The 22,366-nt window shown below is 38.0% G+C and overlaps 1 protein-coding gene across 8 annotated transcripts in view; it reads left to right on the top strand.

The window, feature by feature from the left end:
- Tomosyn (syntaxin-binding protein tomosyn) overlaps window positions 1–22,366 on the top strand; it is a 991,423-nt gene that overhangs the window by 612,379 nt on the left and 356,678 nt on the right. For all 8 annotated transcript variants that reach the window (XM_067096189.1, XM_067096177.1, XM_067096169.1 and 5 more), the window contains exons 12-13: window positions 688–842; window positions 16,391–16,574. In XM_067096189.1, coding sequence (XP_066952290.1) covers window positions 688–842; window positions 16,391–16,574 — 339 coding nt within the window. The remainder of the gene's footprint in view (window positions 1–687; window positions 843–16,390; window positions 16,575–22,366) is intronic.

Below are 22,366 nucleotides of genomic sequence, written 5' to 3'. Positions count from 1 at the left end.
ATTTGGTTAAATGTAACATCTTTGTCATTATGGGTTATTCCTCCTCCCATCAGCTGTAACAGACATGGTATCTTGGGCTTACTTAGAGATAGAGAATACTTGATTATTAAGTTGTTTAGTCTAACTGTTAGATGAATTTCTCAGTTATAATATTGAGGGTTCCTCGATAGAATGTATTCTGAATGACCCCCAGACTGATAGTTAAGTCAACCAACTTATAGGTAGTATTTAAAGAGACATAGTCTTCAAATGGAATTTTCAACCAAATGCATTACCTCTGTAGGATAGAAAAATAAAGACCCAAATCAAGAAAATAAAGGTAAATTATACCCTGAGACAGGCAAATATGAGGAAGGTGAAGGTATCTAATAAGAACAGTAGATATTGAGAGAATTATGTTACTTTCCAGTGATTTTACAGTTTTAGTTCACTCTGTGTTGAATGGCAATTGCAAGATGTGGCAGAAAAGTGGAAATGGGACCTGGGGTTGTAATTAAAAGTAGCTGGTCAGGTAACAGTCTTTCTAAACCAAACATTTTATTCTTCAATACCAGTTCTTTTATACACCACATATGATTCATTTTAACTATAAGTTAGCAGCAAAAAGGTAAATTTGAGAGAGGTTTAGATTTGATGTGGATATGTCTCATTTTATTAGATTCTTATGCACTTTTCTCTTATTTCCAGGCATCACTTGACTATTTTGTACCTATTCGTGTACGGGGAGGATCACAAAAGAAGGCAGCAGGATACCAAGCAGACCTAGTGTGCCTCACTCCCTGGGTTGATGGAGAACCCCCAGGTTCCATAAGTGCATTGTCTATCAACTCGTCATATGGCTTGTAAGTTTTTAAGTGAGTTTGCTTTTAACTGTAGCTGTAAGAATGAAATTAGCTTTGTTCTTATTTATGATGAAACTTGAAATGAGCACTTTACAAAATTTAAAGTGAGACTAATGAAGAAACACAGAAAAGTGTGACATGAAAAAATTATGATACCTGAACAGATGTGAATAGGAAAGGATAGCAGTACGTCCTTGCTCTTCCTCTAGCCATCTCCTGGCTGTGCAACCAATGTGTATGGGATTTTTGCATGATAGCAAAATGTGTTAATGATTGTGAAAATGGAAAGTACAGTGCTCCCCTACTTTTTCGAGGGGATAGGTTCCAGAACCCACCGCGGAAATGCAAAATCCCTTCTAAAAATGCATGTAACTGCTTGTAACTGCCAAATATTCTGTACCCCTTAAACCAAAATGCTTATAACTGCCTATTTTAAAAGTTGACTGCCTAATTTAGTAGTTCAAACAAAAATATGCCATAATATCAGTTCAAACAAAAATACACCCCAAACCGTCATCCCAAAACAAAAATACACCCCAAACCGTCATCCCAAAACAAAAATACACCCCAAACCGTCATCCCAAAACACCCTAAGTCATCTTAGATTAGTACCCTTTTACAACTGTTACTCTTAGTGTATGTACTTCCCCGAAAATGCTTATAACAATGATTTACTAATTTTAAAACATTAATGTAAACACAGCAAAAGATCCATAAAATGTTGAATACAAAAAATAAACCTTTAATACAAATTAAATAAATCTGTCTTGCAGAACATTTGACAACTAATCAAGTTTTCTCTCATATTATTGAAGTCGTCCCATTTTCTTTATATAATGGTAAAAACAATTAAAATTTATCACTAATCTGCTTTTTTCATAGAGCAACACTGTTTATTCACTAATAGTGTATTTTTTCATGTGTTTGTGACTAAATACAGATTTTTTTACCTTGCAATTACATAGCTATAGTTTCTACTTTAAACGTCAGCTTAAGAATTTAAAATTCGCGGTAGCGCTCTTTTGTTTTGGTGCAGGTAAGTGCCCCGCCCACTTTCAGGGAAGAATAGGTACAACGTAGCTGAAGAGCTCAGTTCGTTTCTGCCGTTGATGACCGACCATCGGTCGTTCAGCAGCTTTGTTTTGTTAATTCAGGAGTAGTTTCACCAGATGGTTTGGTGGTCTATCGAAGGATTTGGTGAAGTATTCTTTCATTTAGTAGCCTCCGAGCTATATTTTCATAGCTTAGCTTAGTTTAGCTTAGCTTTTTTTTCAATTTTTTGGACTATATGTCGACACTAAGTGTGACTAGTAACCGGTATTGCAGCAAAGGCTGTAATACTAGGTTGACTTCATTTAAATATGACAAACATTCTGTTTATTCTTACTGCCATGGACAAGTATGTTCCCCCAACTTGACATTGCGAGGAATGTAAGGATTGGGGCTTAAGTAAATGGAAAGTGTTGACCAATCATTTGGATAAATTAGAGAAAGCTAGACTTAGGAAAGCAGCTGCTGGAGCCAAGGCTAGAGCTTCTGTGTCCTCTACCCCCAAACCGGCTTTTTCTACACCTTTGACTTCTCGTTCCCCAATTCCTACTTCTCTCGCTCTCCTTACAACTCCGTTACCTGGCTCCCTTCCCTCTGAACTTAGGCCATGGCCAGTCTCAAAGCTCAGATGGATAAGAAATTTGACACTTTAGTAAGTACTGTTGCTCAGATAAGAGCTTCTGCAAGAGTTCTTTTGGACAGAGCAAATGCGGATCATAGTGCAAATGCTAGTGTTAGTGTTGTGGAGGGGGTGGCTACTCGTACCACCAATGCTCCTAGACAGAGGTCCCTGCCAAATTTCCCTGCACCTGGGAGGAGGCAAACTGTAAGTCCAAGGGACGTCGGTGGGGTTTGCCCATGATTAGTTGCTTCCTCAGCCAAACCTGTTGGTATTTCCCAGGTTTCGGCAACCAAACGCTGTAAAGGTGTCCAATTAGATCACACCTTACCTTCCAGTGATTTGGATTCGGAACCCAAAGGACATGATCGACATTTTCAGGAGTCTTGTAGGCCTCTGAAGGGGCACGTTGCGGACACGCATCCAGCGGCACCTCGCAAGCGCCATAAGGATCAAGAGCCCTCTTGCAGCTATTGGGACGACTGAGAGCTCCCATTGGCTCATAAGGCACCCATTGGCTCCCAAGCACCAATTGGCACATAAGCACGCTTTGGGATCTCCCTCTCCCATTGGATCTGAGTTCCCAGTGGCCCATAAGCCTGCTGCAGGTTCGGTTCACACTGTAGCTCCAGGCATCACGATGGTTCCCAGCTCTCCAGCAATGGAATACACGTCTTAGGCTTCAGATTCAGACGTCCCTATTGCTGCAGGTCAACCTGTATCACAGATCCCCAAGGCCGTATCCTCTTCACCTGGTGCTGATCACGCGAAGTCTGCAAATACATAAGTACCCAAAGACTCTTCTCTGCTTCCCATTCACCAATGTTTAGATAACGTCCTGCAACTGTTGAAGAAACCCTTGTCTTCAAAACCAGAAGAACCGCAGCAGGATTTGGTGCTTTCCGCTGTATCTTCAGCAGAGGAGGAACCTGAACCAGAACAACCTTCATCAGCCTACGCCTCATTATTAAACTATTTTCTGTTCTGCTTCCTAACATACTTCCCCACTGCGCCCCCGTCTTCCCGGGATCATCGTTCTTGTTACGTCAATCCTCAAGTACCACTAGACTCCCGAAGATGGCCCTCTCTATCTCTTCCAAGAAAGCGTTGTCTGGGATCAACTCTTGGCTGCCTGAGAAGAGGGAGTTGAGCAAAGCTGTATTTTGTTCTCCTCCTTCTCGGCTTTCCAAAAGGAGGTATGTATGCTATGCAACCAGGGAAGCTCCTTCCTTGGGAGTTTCTGCCTCCTCTCAAGGGGATTTCTCTGGTCTGATTGACCCTGCTTGTCATTCGGCCTTTGATGTGGGAAATCAGGAGAATAATTTACCGTTGTTAAAGGTTAAAGCACATGAGGTGCGGGCAGCAGCCACTTCGTTGGCTTTTGAATGCAGCATCTCTCTAGCTACCATAATCCAATCGACTTATTGAAGGTGTCACTTGGTCTTCGCCAACTATTATTTACGATACGTCAAAACTATGTTCGAGCACTACAGTATGCTGGGTCCATTCTCTGTGACTGGTGTGGCACTAGGGAATGAGGGGTAGGAGTGATCCTCCTATTTCTCTATCTCCTATCCTTGATTAAGTTTGTTGAGTTTTTGGGAAGCCGGGGATACTTAGTACCTGGAGTACCCTCCAGTCTTTGTTTTTAATGGATGGGTAATGCTGTACATGTTTTTTAAATGGTGTACTGGCAATATAGTTTTATGGTCATGTGTTAGTCGATGTCTATGTTTCGCCCAGGTCAAGGGCAATTGTTTTGTTTAAGTTATGTCGAGTCATAGAACTACTCCCTGACTACAAAGCTCCCACTGAAGTAGAGACAATCCTGACACTACCAGTCATGCCCCCTATGGGTCAAGATGAGCAATAACCAAGAGGCATTATCTTCCTGCTCTTGCTCTCACCCCAGGTAAGGTTACAACAAGCATTACCACAATGCTAGCCTTTTTCTATTTCAAATGCATTCCTTTATACAGCAGTGTTTTTTGAGTAGTACATGTCCATTCTTCCCACCTCCTATCAATTGGGATTCAGCTATGTAATTACAGTAGTTGGCAAGTTTCATATATAAAAATGAAATTTTTATAATAAAATAAGGTTTTTATATACTTATTAAGTAATTACATAAACAGAGCCCGTCCCTCCTCCCTGCACATGGACATAGAGCATAAATGAACTGAGCTCTTCAGCTACATTGTACTTATTCTTCCCCAAAAGTGGGCGGGGCACTTACTGCACCAAAACAAAAGATTGCTGCTGCAAATTTTCAATTCTTAAGCAGCCATTTAAAGTAGAAACTATAGCTATGTAATTACTTGGTAAGTACAGTAGAACTCCGGTCCTCGACCGTACCAGAACTCAACATAATCGAATTTCGACGCAAAATGTCGAGTAAATTTTGCGTCAGAGCTGGAACAACAAACCGAAATCCAACTCGATGAATCATATGATGTTTGTAAACAAAAGTGTTTCGGTCAGCAGCCGCTAGTTGGCGTTGTTGGTAGCGTTCTTCCCACGCATATTTAAAAGCGTTTAAAGCCCACGCACGCCACTGTTGTTGTTTGGAGAAGTACATGCTTGTACAGGTATATCATCATTTTCTTTGGCTTTCTATACTGCATTTTCATCTAATCATGGGTCCCAAGACAGCCGTTGCTGACACGCAGAAGAGAAAGACAGTAAGAACTACAAAAGAACTTAAAAAGGAGATCATTGAGAAGTATGAAAGAGGCATTTGTGTATGAAATTTACCATAAATACTGAATGTAAACAATGTTTATGTAATTAGTACTGCAATATGCCAGCAGGATGGCGCTTTGGTTTGTTTACATTCACTCATGCCACAAGCTGCTGAGTGCCGACGTAACTTAGGAAATTTTTCTTAATTTTATGATAACAGACATACATTAATTCAGCTTGTTTTTAATACTGTATTATTAATTTACTGTAATAATCAGGCTTGTTTTTCAATATTATTATAACAACAGTTTTTGTGTGTACCCGTTACAATACATTCTGGTAGTGCCTATAGGCTACCTAGCCTAGCCTACGGCTGCATTGGTCATAGGCCAATTTTTTTTTATACAGTATGCATTTAAAAATGTAAAAAGTGCTCTAATACAGTAAGTTATTTAACTCTGAACTTATTTAATTATAATTTGTGTAATGTTTTGTATAAAAAGGCAAGGTTGGGGTAATGACTGGTGGTCAGGAAGGGATTAATCCATTTTCAGTTATTTCTTATGGGAGAAATTGATTCGGAATCCAACTAAATTGAATCTCGATGTTTCTTCTGGAACGGATTAGCGTCAAGGACTGGGCTCTACTGTATATATAAAACCTTATTTTATTATAAAAATGCCATTTTTATTAGGTCCCGTTGCTAAGTAACCAATTGGTTCTTAGCCATGTAAAATAAGTCTAATCCTTCAGGCCAGCCCTAGGAGAGCAGTTAATCAGCTCAGTGGTCTGGTAAAACTAAGGTATACTTAACTTTTAACTTTATGATAAAAATAATTTACAGTGAAGTTACACTGTAGTAATGTTATAGATCCACGAATTAGTGAAAGTTCCCCACCCCATGGAAAAGTGAAAACAATACATAATGTGTTCCACAAAAATCCGCGATAAAATGGAGCATGAAAAAGTGGGGTAGCACTGTATGTGAAGTAATGTCACTTGTGCAATTACAAAGTTAGTACAGTACAGGCAGTCCTCGCCTGTTGGTGGTGTCGATTAATGGCGTTCTGGTTTTATGCCACTTGGCTAATGACGTCGTTAACCAGATTTTCGGGACGGTAAGTGATTTTCAGCTTTGGTAAACGGTTTATTGGTGTCAGTAAATCAACATCAGTAAGTAGTTTATTGAAACTGATAAGCAGTTAACAGCACCAATAAGAGGTTTATTGCCACATAAGACGTCACAAATGCAATTTATCACCCTAATTACCAGCGATTTTCAGTAAGCAGTGCTCAGCTGGGAACGCAACCCCCACCATTAACCAGGGATTGCCTGTACTGCAATACCAAAAGAAAGGACAAAGCCTGGGGAAAAATGCAAATGCATATGAAAATATAAGTTGTAATTCTACTTTTTGACATCTGTCCACTCCAGAATTAGCAGACACAGAACAATCAGAGATTGCAAGTCTTTACAAAAGGTACCCTCATGGCCTTTCTCTAACTCTTTATTAACTTTCAGCTTTCTCCTCTGGCAAGCACTTTCACCAACTTATTTTCCCAACAAATTAGCATCTCTCTCTCTTCTCTCTCTCTTTAAACTCTCTCTCTCTCTCTCTCTCTCTCTCTCTCTCTCTCTCTCTCTCTCAAACCTCATTGTTTGCTGATCCACCATGCACTGATCCACCTGTGCATTGTAAGTAGCAGGATAAAAGATACAGTATTGAATGAAATTCAAATTATGCATGCAGTACCAACAAGCAGAAACTTAATCAAAACAAAGCATCAAGTGATGCTAGTACCCACACACTACCCTCACACTACCCTCACACTATCCTTTGTTCTGCCCAGCATCTATACCCATGTGTCACCATTTGTCTCCCCACTCATGCAACACAGCAGCACCATGCTCCACATTCAGTCCATTCATAGCCTGCTACCCTGGTGTATATTCTGTGCAATCTGTTTTCTCCATTGCTTCTTTTCATACAGAGCAACTCTCTCCTAAATCTGTGATATGGCCAAGAAGCATGCTTGAAGTATTTCTTAAGGTTGTGAAAGCAAGCCCAGGAGGGACCATGATGTGCCTACTTTAGTTGAAAAGGTGGCAGTGTTAGATATGATTGAAATAGAAGAAAAATCTTTTGCTGAGATTGCTAGGAAATTGAGCAGATTGTCAATGAGCACAATTTATAAGCATTGAAAAAGCATTTGTGAAAGGTGTGCTACTATGCCCATGAGCGCAAAAGTGAGTTTCACAGTAAGAGATAAAGTACAAAAATGGGAATATCACTATGTGTGTGTGTGTGTGAAGGACATGACAAAGGCAGAGGGGTCCCTGTTGATGGAATATTTTACTGCAGAAGGCTTTATCCTTGGATGAACAATCCAGTGACAAGGCTTACATTAAAGGGGAAACCAAGCCGTCTGCAGCCAGTAGGGGATGGTTAAGTTGAATTTAACTTGAAAAACGTCAAAATTACAGAAGCAGCATCTGCCAACAAAGAGGAAAAATATCAGAATTACAGAAGCAACGTCTGCCAACAAAGAGGCTACAAAACATTTCACATAGAGTTAAAAAAAGTCAAGACAGAGGCTGGGTTGTTCTGGCATAAAATGCCTAGCAGGACCAATATCCACCAAAGGGCAAACCAGGTGCCAGGCTTGAAAGCATGAAAGAACAGGCTGTCTTTTACACTCTGAAGAACAAAAACAATTGGCTTCTTTTTGTTTACTGGCAACACAACACCAAGTCATGAATCACTAAGATGGTGTATATACAGTACAGTGTTTCCTTTAATGCTTTACACCAAAGAAGGACAGATTCTCTACCCAACTCAGGCTTGCGAACAAGCTGGACTTAGGACCATAAGCCAGTGGGAGATCTTCTACTCCCTGCATTGGGACTTTGAGGTTGTACAAAGAAAGGTCACTGGGCACATTTGATCAGCACATTTGTTCCTGGGTGCCTGGTCTGCGGATCAGGTTTTATCTTTCCAGTGGCAACTAAGTGTGTTCTTGCCCTATCTGGTTATCCATGGTTGAACAGTCGAACAGAGCCCCTCCACTCTTAAGAGTCCCAGAGTTGTAGTGATAGGGGTAGTGGGTAATTTGGTAATGATGAGGGAGGCCCAAATGAGGTTCAAGTCAAGTTCAGTGACCAAGCCAGTCTTACTTTCCTAGCCAATCTGGTTGCGAGACTGGTTGCAATACCAGGATGGGCTCAAGACCACTTCACAGGTTTGTTACTCGACCCAAACTCAAGTTGTGCATACCAAGAGCCAAGTTTTTTATAACTGACGAGGTTTGCGACCTTGACATATAGTTACTGGGATGTGTGGCTTGTTTGTACCAGTAGCAGGGTCCCTATGACCTGTGCATTTAAGAGTTCCTGATCTGTGGATGGGATTCATGCTGGCAGTGGGTAAGGTCTTTCCCTCCACCTTGCTTGTGTCTTTTTTGGGGGGGTCACCCACATCAATTCCATGCTTGGTGCATTCACACTGTTCAGAGTTGGCATGACCCGAGATATCCCCACCCATGGAGAATCTGTTAGCAAAGTAAGCTAGAGACTGTGTAGGGACTTGTTGGACACAGTGGCAATAAAGCCTTCCCAGTTCTGGCAAGAATGGCCAGTCTGCATGTAATGGTGCAGGGATCCATGCCAGGAGGGCCAGTATGACTATGGCAAGTGTTGATAAGCCACCTGACAACCAGGAAAAGTAAGTGCCCAGGGGAAGGTCCCATCTTCTTTCCAGGAAGAAGCAGCTGAAGTCACACTGGCAGATGCTGGAGGAAGCACCCATCACCTGATGCCTTTAAACAAGATATAGAGAAGGGATCTGGAGTGGTGGTTCAACTCAGCCAACCTCCAATAAGGAGGGCCACTCAGCAAGTCACCCTCAGAAGTGCTGCTATTCTCCAGTGTCTCCCGAAGGAGGTAGAGAACATATCTGAAAGGCGGGTGCATTTCAGTGACCCAGGGGTCCTAAGGGGGAAAAGAGCACATTACTCTTCTTGAGATGTGAGTAGTGTGGTAGGCATTACAGCACTCACAGAGAAATTCAGATCTTGGGAGCATACAAAAAAATTCCAAGAGCAAAGAAAAAGTTGAGTGTTTCTTTGATCCCCTTTGGAGTCCGATGACATATAGAGGGATGATCATTATGCTTCCTTACTACTAAGTGATATCAATACCCTAAGGCTGAGAGAGACAGGAACACAAATACTGCCCTGACTTTGATATTAATAACCTTTGCACAGTGCCTCAGTGTGTATTCTTTCACCTGATGCCAAATACCTTATCAACAAAGAGAAACAGTTGAGGTGGAACGTAAGGAATTTCAGGACATGGCTGATTCCCCTGTGCAGAAATGGTGTGCTTGGTACAGTACTTCCTTCAATAGGAATTCAGGCACTGCCGAAGGAGACAGTCATCCACTCTTCTAGCATGGTAACTAAAGCCACTGAAGCAACCTTTCTTTGTTTCAACGGAAATAATGGTACCTCCACAGTCGTTGAGAAGGAACCCCCAACTGTGATATACCCCAGATGTCTATTAGTTTACATATTTCTATGCGAACAGTGGCTGTACAAATTATTATTATTATTATATTCAGAAGATGAACCCTATTCATGTGGAACAAGCCCACAGAGTCCATTGTCTTGAAATTCAAACTTTTAAAGAATGTGGTGTTCACTCAGAAGTACCAGAAGGGAATGGGAAACACAGAAAGAGGAGAGCAGTTATTAGAAAAAGGTGAATTAAGAAATTAGTAAATAAATAAAAATGTAAGTAAATATATTATAATGCACAGAATTGTATTAGGGTAGTAATGCAGTACATCTTCGCTTCAACTTCTGAAGTTTCAGTTGCACGACATCCTCATGGGGGCTGGTCCACAGTCCAACGGTGTGAGGATAATGGACCTCTGAAGCTGAGGAGTGTGACAGCAAGGCACATTTACAGCATATTGGTGCTGCTGGTCAGCGGATCTAGTTGCTCTCGGCAGTAAAAGGGGATAAGGGATCAGTTATGAGTGTGAAAGATCTGTTAAAATAGAACTTATGAAAAATTGACAAACAAGACCATCCATCGATGGTCCAGGTCATAACTGCTAATTGATATCAGGGAAAAGTATACCATGTGCTCCTTATGCTTGATGATTTTTTTATGGTGATCTATTTGAGGTTTTTCAAGAAAGAGGTGTCCAAGAATATCATATCCTTTTGGCTATGTGAAGTAATTGGCTATGCCTATAGTTCTTCTTCAGTCTGTAATACCGACACAGTGCATGCAAGAGAACATGATGTTAGGGAATTAGGCCCCTCCTTGGCATTCAAAAAGAACTTGTCTGTTCAGAGGGTTTTGAACTACCTTCACACCCTTTATCTCAGGGACTTTTCCCACAGGTCCTTGGACACTTTTTCCTTGGGTCAGGTGGTGTCTGCTCAACAAGTTGATGGTATGAAAGTGAGAACGATTGAGATGACTGGTCTTTTTCCTTTTCCCTTTCCCCTTCTTCCTTCCTTCTCTACCAGCAGGCAGGGACAAGATTAATCCATCATATGCTGGAACTGGTTAGGTACAGGTGAGAGAGTACCCTTGCTGTCTGAGGATATTGTATTCTACACGAATATAACCTTTCAGTAGCAACTCCTTCCTCTCTCTAGCAAGGAGAGAGAGGAATGATAACAAACAAGTCTGGTGGCTGTCATGGTTTGTTATCTGGACAGATATAGATCTTTAACTTGAACCTATGCAGTGAACCTTCACATTGTATATTAGCCCAGTAGTTTGGCTGTTTGATATCCATTTATCTAACAAGTCAGAGGATTGCATCTCCTTCCTTTGCTTTCACTTATCCAGGAAGTGAGACAAGGTGTACTGAACCTCCAGTTGGTTCAAGACTTTCTTTCCTCCCACCAAAAGTGTGTCTATCCTTATGTTAAGACCCAGGTTTGTTCCGCATATGAACAAACAACAAATTTGCAATTAATTTGTATTTTTCATATCTAACAAACCTGCAGTCTTAATGTATACTGTCAGTCAAGGTGCCAAAATCAACTGTCCTTATCTCCTGACTTTTAGTGAATGAGTTGTTTGTAATTACATCCATCTTGCTCGGGATGTGTCTGGTTGGCCACTGAACTAATTGTTCTACTGTCTACTTGTATACCTGCACTGCAGTAGAGCAGATGAAAGGATAATAGGCCCTTTGTTGACCATGGCACTGCCATGGTGTCGTTGCTTTCACACCGAGGAGTGTCTGTCTTTGTATCTTGAGACTATTGAAAGTCTAAAAAGAACTATGCTCAAGTTCCCAGAAAGGAAATGTAGAAGCCTGCTGCCCAGGCCAGTGTGTTGAAGAATGAAAAATCTCTGAAGGAGCATAGTGTACCCATGGCACTACCTTGGTGCCATTGCTATCAAAGGAGTGCCTATTCGGACCCTGAGACTCCTGAAAATGTATTAAGATCCACATAATATTCTCTCCCCCTGGGGTTGTGGATCAACTGGTAATTGCAGCAGCAGCTACTGCTTGCATCTCCCACATCTTCCACTCCTCACAGGGGGAGTGTAACTACATAAAGTTAAAAGAAATGGAGCTCCTAGACACCATTTCTTGGCTGAGTAGAAACCAAAAACAAGTTGTCAAAACTTAGTTTGGAGGTGAAGTCCTAAGTGGTAATGCAAAAGGCCTTCAGGCACTTGGTAGCCTTTAGAGTCCTAGAAGCAGAATGCTCATCTCCCAATGAATCACCGATGGTTTGTATTTGAGAAAAAATACAAATTACTGTAAAAATTTGTCATTTTTTATAAACTCCTTCAGTCATGCTTCCTACTCAGAGATTTGAATGGCTGACATCTTGTATGAGGTGATGTTTTAGCAAAAGCTAGAGGCAATCTTATATCGTCTTTTATAGAAAATGAGAATTTTAAACCTATTACAGGAGAGCATACACATTTTCATATTTGGAACAGTGGAAGACTGACATACAAGTGACTTTGCACCAATTTACATTGACACCAACAATAATCCACCCTTGCAAAGATCACCAAAATGGAACATTGAAAAAGCATCCTGGACAAAAAATTCCAAGAATTAATGAGATGAAAGGCAGTGCAGTCCAGTTCCAAAGTTTAGACAGTTCCATGAATTTGCTCTAAAGAACCCTTCATACAGTAAAACTGCCCCCCAAAACTACAGGTCATTTCCAAAGGTGATCAGTACTTGGATGGTGATTAATTTAGAGGAAAATGTAATTGTATACTAGAAATGCTGAACTTAGTTTGGTCATGCAGTAAAAAAAGCTAGGCAACATTCTTAGTCATCCTGTGTCTTCAGTAGACAGCAGAAAAATGAAAAAATTAGCTGGAAAATCTACCTCTAATCCACAGCGGATTTTAAATTTGAATGGTCAGTACATGACTAGCACAACAGAAAACTTCCAGCATATAATCTAAATCTGAAGTTGCTCCAGGTTACCAATATAGCTGTATGGACACACAAAAACTTTTTGTTTTATGACAAAGAATTTAGCAGTGTTCCCTTCACTGAAAAGGAGCATGATTCTTCTTTAGCTTATTGTAATGATACAATACAGCCTTTGGCAAAATCTTTTGAGCAATTATTAACCATGTCATTGATCTTGAAACTCTTCATTTTAATTACAGTACTATCATCAGTAGGATAAGGTATGATACCTGTTACCAAAATATTTGGGAACTGGAATGCTTGTCTTGTATTTGGTTTTCAGCAGATGCATTCTGCAACTGATGTACTTATTTATTACTTATTTATCTAGAGTCTCTGTATGTGTGAAGTATTACCTCTAAGCTGCATCATGTCCCATTTTTTTTTACCTTAGAATATTTCATAATTTAGGACTGACTAGAATTGCCAGGCACATATATGATTTTCCATTTTTTCCAGTAAGAATAGGTGATACCTTTATCCTTAAAAAAATGTCAAGAGGAAGGGGTTCCCAAGGTTGCATTCTTAGTATAACTTTATTTACTTGAGCTGTCAGTTAGATATCCTCAGTCATTCCCAAAGACATTCTCTCTGTGGACTATCTATCAGTATCATTTGCTGTAGCAAGAATGGCATGGTGGTAAGGAAACTTCAAGTAGTGATTATTAAAACGGTTTTAAATTCCCCACTAGTAAAACTGTTTTAGTCAAGCTCAGTTCTTGGAATTGGCTTTTGAATGCAAGTTGTTGTAGGTTCCTCACTTAAAAACACCAAATGTCAAATTTTAAGGAGCTTCAAATCTTTCAAAAGTACTAGCCTGCACATTATGAGGTCCTGACCATAAAACACTTTTTAAATTATTTGGAGTCCTAGTTTCCCCAAAGCTTAAGTTCGGCCACTCCAAAACAGATTTGATGCTGTGCATCATACTTGCAATAGATTAGCCACAGCAGCTTTTAGATCCTTGGTAATTCAGGATCTTAGTTGATGCCAAAGAGCTACCTTAAAACCTTCATTGCCAGTGTTCCATCATTTGGCAGTGGCATAGGTTATGAAAAATTCCCAACTCACTTGCACTTTAGGCTGCTAATTGTGAAAAGTTTTATTGTTATTTTGAGTCACATACACGATCTCCACAACCATATGGTTATGTGGTATAATAAATATTAAAAACACTGTACATGGCCAAAAATGAGGTGCTCCTGTTCAAGAGCAACAACCTCCCATGAAAATATCAAAGGTTTCATTGTACAAGTACTTTATTAGTACAAAGAATAGTATGCAAAGGTAGAATCTTGTGCAGTTTTTATGGGACAGAATAGAGGAACACAGTGGTTCAGCTGCTATATATACAGATGGCTCCAAATAAAGGTGTGTGCATATCATTATAACATCAACTTTATCATTAGAACTCTTGGATTTTATTGGCTAAATTGGCAACTATAGATGAAGGAAATTTCACCATTTTTATCATTGCAAGAAGCATTTTATAAGTTCTTGTTTTTAACTCTACTAGTGTACTGGTTTTGAAGATTGTGCGATGGCCACTCATAATGAAGTGTAGGGGAATTCAAGTAAATTTATGTTGAGGTCCTGTGCATGTAAGTGTGAATGGTTAGGGTGAGGCTAGCAAATTAGCAAAAGAAGCATCTGTTAATTTTTATTTTTTCATAGGAGATAATCAGCTTTTGCGTTTTGACTTCGTGCCAGGAAGATGTTTTGTACATGATGTAATGGCAAGAACAGGGGAATTCTGTAGGGGAAAACAAAATGAGTGATCATGAGGTTGATGTCTCCTTGGAAGCACTGTTTAGTAACATACAAAGGAGATGGGAGACAGCCTATGCTTTTAAATGGCTTTTAAATAACAGTGGATACATGCTACAATTTTATGACTACTTAGTCCTTTTTGACACCGAGGCTTTGGTAAGTAAATTCTCAATTCATAGGGGTCATAGAAATAGACTTCTCTTTGAGGTCAAGAAGAGAATGGCAAGTAACTCTTTCTGAGATTCTTGGAGTAGTAGTAGTGTATGAAACAAATTTGCATTTTTAACCATATTTCAGAAGCTGGGCTTTTACAGAAGTTCTCAAATTTTTATTATTAGAGTTTTAATTTTTGATTTTGAGAATGTTTCATTCATATATATTTGGTTTTCAGCATCATTGACCATTACAGTTATGGGACCAGGTAGCTTATAATTATTCATTCACTTTACCTTTTGAGCAAGTTTCACATAGTGTTGATGGGGTGGTCAGTATAAACTTCAGTAATTATGTAAATACGGTAGTTAGCAAATGGTAATGAGAAAAAAGTTCATAGTAGTTATCAGAAAAAGTAAGTGTTTGAGGGTAAAAGTAAAAGATGGAGGGATGAATGTTGATACTGCTGCTGGAAAAATTATTCATATAGGTATTTGGTAGTATGTATCATGGATGACAGCTGAATAAGAAAAGAGATGAATGACAGAATAGGTGAAGAAAGGAAGGTAATAGTGTGCATACAAGATGGGGAATACTATAGATGTGAAGTGTCTATGGAAGCCAAGATGGGAATATTTTAAGCATTTGTTGAGCCCTCTCTCCTTTATGGAAGTGAAGTAGGGATTAATGTTGATAATTGGGCCTTCTAGACATTTCGGTTTGCGGTTGAATACAGATGACAATATAAGACCTGGTTAACTCATAAGCAGTGAAGTGAAAATCTCCTTGTGCATATACAGTGCTGATGTTAGAACTAAGATCCAATGACTTTCAGAAATTACATAAATCTGGGGAAGCAACATTTACACATTACCAGCTTGTAGCTCTCTTATTGCATGAAGTTGAACATATCCTAACACAATTACTATTTTTATTGTGCAGCCAGAAATCAGATAATTTCCAAGGAGTAAAGGATGGCTCTCACATACAGTAAGGAACCTGAATGTGCAATACATTTTCAATAAAATGTAGCTGATAAGTGAAAAGTGTGCAGAAGCCCCTTACCTTACTAGATACTTGGGTGATCCCACTCTTTGTTAAGTAACAAAATTTGAGGAGTAATGAAGACCCTACTTGAATGTTTTAGTTATCCCAAAATAGCAGCAATGCCAGAGCATTTCTGACTTAAACTAAACAGCATTTTACACTTGCCATTTATTGAAGAGATAGCCAAACAGCCATTATAATACTCAGCTGATAAGAATTGTGAAAAGTTGAGGCTTGTTAAGTTGACGTGTATTTATGCTGTGTTGTACATAGTAGAGCAAAAGTAATAATTACAATCTTAGCAGACAGATCATTTATTTTACTTGAGTATCCTCCTCTTAGATCCTCGATTAGTGTTTTACATTGAGGTGTGAGATGATGCTCCCAAGGTTGTGAGTACTGAGAGAATTAGGAAAAGTATCTCATGTGTTGAAGCATCAAGTAGTCAGGTGGCAGACTTATATAAGAAGGTTGGATGTATGGAATATAAGCATTACTTAAACTATATTGCTGTACAATGCAGACAGTTCAAATAAGGTTGGGTAATATATTTGTCCTTAGACTACACATGAGTATTGTATAAAGCTGCAGCCAAGAATTTTAACATATGAGCATTTCAACTGTGAAGATTTTTTTGATGAGATAATTGATTAGTAGATATGATGCAGAACATCATAATTGGTGTGTTTTTTAATGTAATATGTAAGTGTAAAATAATTAATAGCTTTAAAGCCATGAACTTTCAACAGGCTTTCATATGGTAATGAGAGTGGGTTAGTGATTGTGGACTACATTGCCAAGTCTTGCCTTTTGAATATGGGAACGCCAGAGCTTTATGGTAATGCCGACCCTTATCAAAGGGTTCCTCGTTCTCCAAAACGTGCAGATTCTTCCAAAGAAGATGAGAGATGCAAGTCACCCTCCTCAGATCAGGTAGAGTGACAGTTATGATAGTATTTAGTATTATAATAGCATTATTATTATTATTAACATTATTGTAAATGTTGTTTTTTATTTATTATCTCAGTTTAGTTTTGAAATATGTATTTGAATTTATTTGTTAAGCTATTCACCTCGCATTTCATGTTTGTATTCCTTTGCTGTATTCTTTGCCTAATGAGATTTTCTCTTTTTTGCAGTCAACAGGCCTGTTTTAATTATTAGATTTTACTCACACTAACACTTGAGTCCTTTTTCAGTTGCAAAATGACCGCATCTGTAAAAGTTTGATGTAGAGAAATGTTGCAGTTTTTTTTTTTATTTTAGGTCCTTACATTATTTCTTACTATCATTTAAATGATACATTCATTTTATCACTGGCCTTACTTTCAACTTTGGAAACTATTAGGTAAATGTTTTCTGATGCAGCGCTTGACAGCCGACTTTTTTTTTAATCCATTTTGACAGGTGTACAGTTTTTTCTTCCATTTCTATCAACATGTATAAGTTAATATAGATATACTTAAGAGAAAATATTTGCACCATTTTTCTATTAACTGTTTATTATACAGTTGGAATGAAAGTTCCTTGCATATAAAAGCTTACAAAATTATACACACATGCAAAATTTATAATGTGAAAGAAATAAAATAATCTTTCATAATTAGAGCAAAATGTTGTTTAACATGGTACTTTCTGCATTTTGTGTTCAAGTAACCAAAAAGCTGTCTTTATGTTATATATTTCCATGACAAAATTTAGCATGTTTAATTTTGTAGACATTTCAGTTTGCTGTACGTTTAGCAATAGTTGGTATCATTTGATAGTGTGGCCACCATGCTGCTGTTATGGAATATGTTACCCAGTGTACAATATTGATGTTCTAGTATATTATATACAGTACAAAAATTGAGATTTTGGTGCATATTACATGTACACTGAATACAAAATCAAATCTCACAGCAGACTTTATTTAGAGGTGCAAATCAATTCCTAGCTGTAACAAAAAATTTCTATAAGGGATAGGAACATTAATTCCAGGGTAGGATTTTGAATTCTTTTTGGTATTTTACTTAAGCTGAGGGAAACAAAAACGTTTTGGCTACTTTTTTAAGAATATGACTATTATTTTATTGATATCATTATACAGTGTAGATATATCTTTTACTGTACTTCCATATGGTTTGAGGAAAGGAAGTGCTAAAGACAATATATATGAGTTACAATACATTGTATAAAACCTATGTTTGTAAAGCTTTTAATGTATCAAGACATCATAAATAATCAATTTAAAAAATAAAAGGGGAGTTGGGGGGAGGTTTGTCAGCTGAAACTAAATGTTTATATTTACCCATGTACCATTTGAAGGTTTCTATTAAATGTCATGATAATTAGAGAACATTTATCTTGAATGTTGGGATGATTGAGGAGGTTTCTTTTAATCAGGCTAATCTGCAAGGTACTGGTGGAGTGGAAGGTCTGGTATGTTCTGTTAATTGAAAAATTTAATCAAGAAGTTATTTAGTTGGATACTGATTAAGGAATGGTGAATTATAGTATTCCCATAAAGGCTCTTTTTAACTAGCCTTGCTAGAAGTAGAACTGAGCAGAAATATGGGCACTGACCAATAAAGTAAAGAAAATTTTAAAAAGGTGTGATGGGTTGTGTAAGACAGAGTATTAAGAATGAGTAAGTTGCGAATGTGGTGCCCAGTGGCTTGAAAATAGACTGAGATCTCAAAGAGTAAAGTGGTTCAGGAATTTGATGAGAAGGGATGAAAAGTTAGCCAAAAAAGTATTAGGTATGGAAGTAGCTGGACAAAGACTAGCAGGAATTCCCAGAAAATCTTGGAAAAGGGAAGAGATGGAGACCTAGACCAGAGTGGATTATAGACTGAAAGGAAAAAATACAACAGTGAAGAGAATTAATTTGTTTAACCCTAGTAAAATATGTGAAATGTTAATGATGATAATGATGGGAACTTTTAGCGATTGGGTTTTCCTTTCATATGAAGGTGCTTTGCAAAAGGAGTCTGTTCATAGGAAGCCCATTATTCAATCAACCCAGTACAAGGTAGTTAGCAGACATAACCGTGCTGGTCAGTGTTTGCTGAATCAGTAAAAGATGTGTTTAACTATTGCCATATGTTAGTTTTCTTATTTCTTTTTCGGTAAACATTACAAGAGAAATAATATATACCATAATCATCTGCCTAATGGCGATTAAAATCAGGAATCAGATGCATTCATCAGTTGTATAAGAAAAATTTAATTTTGAATAGTAAGCCCTCAAAGATTCAGACTTCATACATTTGGATTTCATGATTTGAGTACTCTTTCTATCTGGGACTTTATTTTCAGTTGGAAATTTAAATTTCAGTTATTAATACTAAAACAGTAAATATAAAGTAAAACCTCTTAGCTAAAAATAGCTGGCTGAAAACCATAGTCTGTTTATAGTAAAAGTTAAAAGAAAATTTGAGAAAATGAGTGCACCACTACAGAGTAAATGGGTTCCTTACTAGGAAGAATCTCTCTCTCTCTCTCTCTCTCTCTCTCTCTCTCTCTCTCTCTCTCTCTCTCTCTCTCTCTCTCTCTCTCTCTCTCTCTCTCTCTCTCTAACTTGTTTATATAGTGTTGAAGGAAAAGCTGCTTTATTACTTTTATAATTTTATCATTAATAAAATTTTATGCAAACAGAAAACACCTCTTTTAAGTATCAGTGCATTAAGTTTATGCTTAATTAACTTCAGACCTGTTTTAGCATGCCTTAGCTATATATGAACTAAAGTAGTGGTTGATTTGAGGTATATCTTTCTTATGTCCCATTAGGGTACTGACAGCGATATAACTGAGTAATTTTTTCCCTTGAACTAAGTCACTTTCATTTCATATTATACTTTCTCATCATGCCATCCATAAATTCGCTCAACACCCTTAGGTTTTTCATAAGACTGTATGGATCTTAACTGTCATTCAGGTTGTCATATCAGGATGGGCAAAGTTAATACTTTAATTAGTCTAGTATTTTCATAACAGCCCACACCAAAGGTAGCAGTTAATGTAATGCTTTGAAAGGTTGGGGGTCCAGAACTCACCTATGGTAAATCACACTCCTAATGCTCATGCGCATCAGATGATTTTCTTTTATTGCTTGAAGTAAATTTACTTTTTATAATAAGATAAGGGGTATGTTTATAAGAATGATTTTTGTATCTTTATGTTAGGTTTAATTAGTTAATGTCCACTGGGAAAGGAGTTAGATTTAGATAACCTGTTTCGAGCCAAATTGCTGTATTTGCATGCGTATATGACGCACCTTCTCATAAGATGCCCCCCTATTTTACAAGGATATTTTATGGAAAAAAAGAGTTTTTGTATGTTTCAACATAAATTTATTGAAAGATATTTTAGTGGTTTTGTAGGGGAAAATGTATGTTCTGTGCTTGAAATACAATATTGGGAGAGTATACTGGAATAAAGTATGGACTCTGTATAAAATTTACCATAAATAATGTTTTTGTGTTACTGTGACAGGCCACCAGGGTGGTGCTATGATATTGTTTACTTCCACTCATTTCAAATGGCTGACAGGCTAACTGTCAATGTATCGTAAGCAATTTTTTGTAAGTTTGTGGTAACAGACTGATAATTCAGCTTGTTTTTAATATTTTATTATTAGTAATACAATTTACTGTAATAACTAGGCTTGTTTTTCAATGCTGTATTATTAGCAACAATTTTTGTGCCTACCCAGTATGCTCGCCATAGGCTAGGACTAGCCTAGCCTAGCCTACAGCACTCGGTATCTTATCCGTAATACAGCCACATTGGACGCAGGGCAGTTTTTTATTACACTTAAAAATAAAAAAAGTGCATCGAATACACCAGCAAATACGATACCTCCACAGATCGTGCTATAGATCTGAGATTGTTATTATTGTTGGTTTTTTTATTTATTTGGAGCATGTAGCACTCCCAAGTGATGATTGATGTCCAGATATCATGGCCCATTCTGATTGACATAATCTAGGGAGACCTTCACTTTTTTCATTAATCATATTATAAGGGTGTGGTGTATTTTCATGTGCTCTCCACTGCTACCAGCTGCCATTTTCTTACACTAATTTGAGAAGTTGTAATTGTCCTTGTGCATCAAAAACCAATGTTGGTCATTATACCCAACGTGATTTAAATTCATAGTTTGTAATTACTAGCTGAAACAATCTGCATGGTAACCACACACGATTATCATCCATTGGTTATCTGCATGAACATTGTTAAACCATGGTTGTTGGCTGGGGAGAGACAATAATGAGTGAATAGTGCCAGGGAAAATAGGGAAAATGGCTAAAATAAGAAAAGGCAGGGACAGTGAATGTGCTTTGTTGCAAAACGTGCACTACCATATTGTTACCTAACTTAACCTAGGGTTCAGCATCCTACATGACATGTACCTTGAACAGCCCTCATTAATCTTTAAACACATCTTTAACCTTAAATTTTGAAGGATGGTCTTCATTTCATACTGCTTGTCATGTCATTGTTTCTGAAATTTCAAATCTTAATTTCCATGAGATTTGTTTGTCCTTGCAGACAACCATACAGGAAAGTTTGAGCACAGAGACTGTGTGGATAACAATTATTGGGTTTGAGCTTTGTTTTATTTTCATTTCATAGCTTTCTACTTCTGATTCGTCTACAAAAACAAACTATATTCTGTATACAAAAATGTCAGATATAGTGCATTGTGTTTTAGGATGAAAAAACGTTTAGTACTGTACTGATTTTATATCATACACTACTTAAATAGGCATGAAGAGTACAGTAACCAACTTACAAACAATTCAACATACAAACGGCCATCAGAAATGTAACTCATTTGTAAGTAGGTGGTGATATAAGACGCTCCTCTACTTACGAACTAATTAGGTTCAGAATGGGTGTTTGTATCTTGATTTGTTCGTAGGTACAATATGGTATACGTAAAGTCAGTATGTACAGTACAGTACTGTATATCTTTTCATCCTAAAACACAGTACACTGTACATACAGTATTGTATTTTATAGAGTACAGGCAGTCCCCAGTTATCAGCAGTCTCTGTTATCAGCAATCCGGTTTCACTGGGCTTGTCTAGCTATGGAAATCGACGCTGATACATACCTGACAGAGGCGCTGATAACCAAAAATCAGCGCTGAAAAGCACCAAAAATCGCCAATGTGCGTTTATTGTCACGCTGTCGAAACAGAACCCCCGCCAATAACCTAGGTCTCTGCCTGTACTCTATTAATACGAATGAATAATAAAACCTAAATAAATTGTGATGATAATAATACAATTTATAGAGTACTTTATTAATATGAATGATATATAAAACCTAATTAAATTGTGATGATAATACAATACAGTACTGTTTTTTTTTATTACCTTTAAAACTGGTACCGTAGCCTTGAGGTGATGGATGAGCGGAGGAGAGGTGGTGTGGAATTACAGGGCCGGCAGGTCATCAGCGTCAGTGTCTTCTTCAGTAAGGATTTCTTTGGCATCACTTTCTTCCTCATTTGAGGAGGAAGGAGTCAACAGAGGTGGGAGGCTCTTGAGGTTGAAGGCACTGGTTTGAAGAATTGGTCTATGGAAGTTTACATTTTTTTTTTCTTTTCATCATATGTGATATGATGACACTGCATAGCATCATTGATGGTTGTTGCTACTTTTGAGAATCTCTCAACATTTTGATCCTGATTCTCAAAAATGTTTAAAGCTTTTTCTATAAGAGAAAACCCC

Source organism: Macrobrachium rosenbergii, chromosome 4 (assembly GCF_040412425.1).
Source record: "Macrobrachium rosenbergii isolate ZJJX-2024 chromosome 4, ASM4041242v1, whole genome shotgun sequence".
Classification (NCBI taxonomy): Eukaryota; Metazoa; Arthropoda; class Malacostraca; order Decapoda; family Palaemonidae; genus Macrobrachium; species Macrobrachium rosenbergii.
Note: the sequence above shows the minus strand (reverse complement) of the source record. Positions and strands in the feature narration are given on the sequence as shown.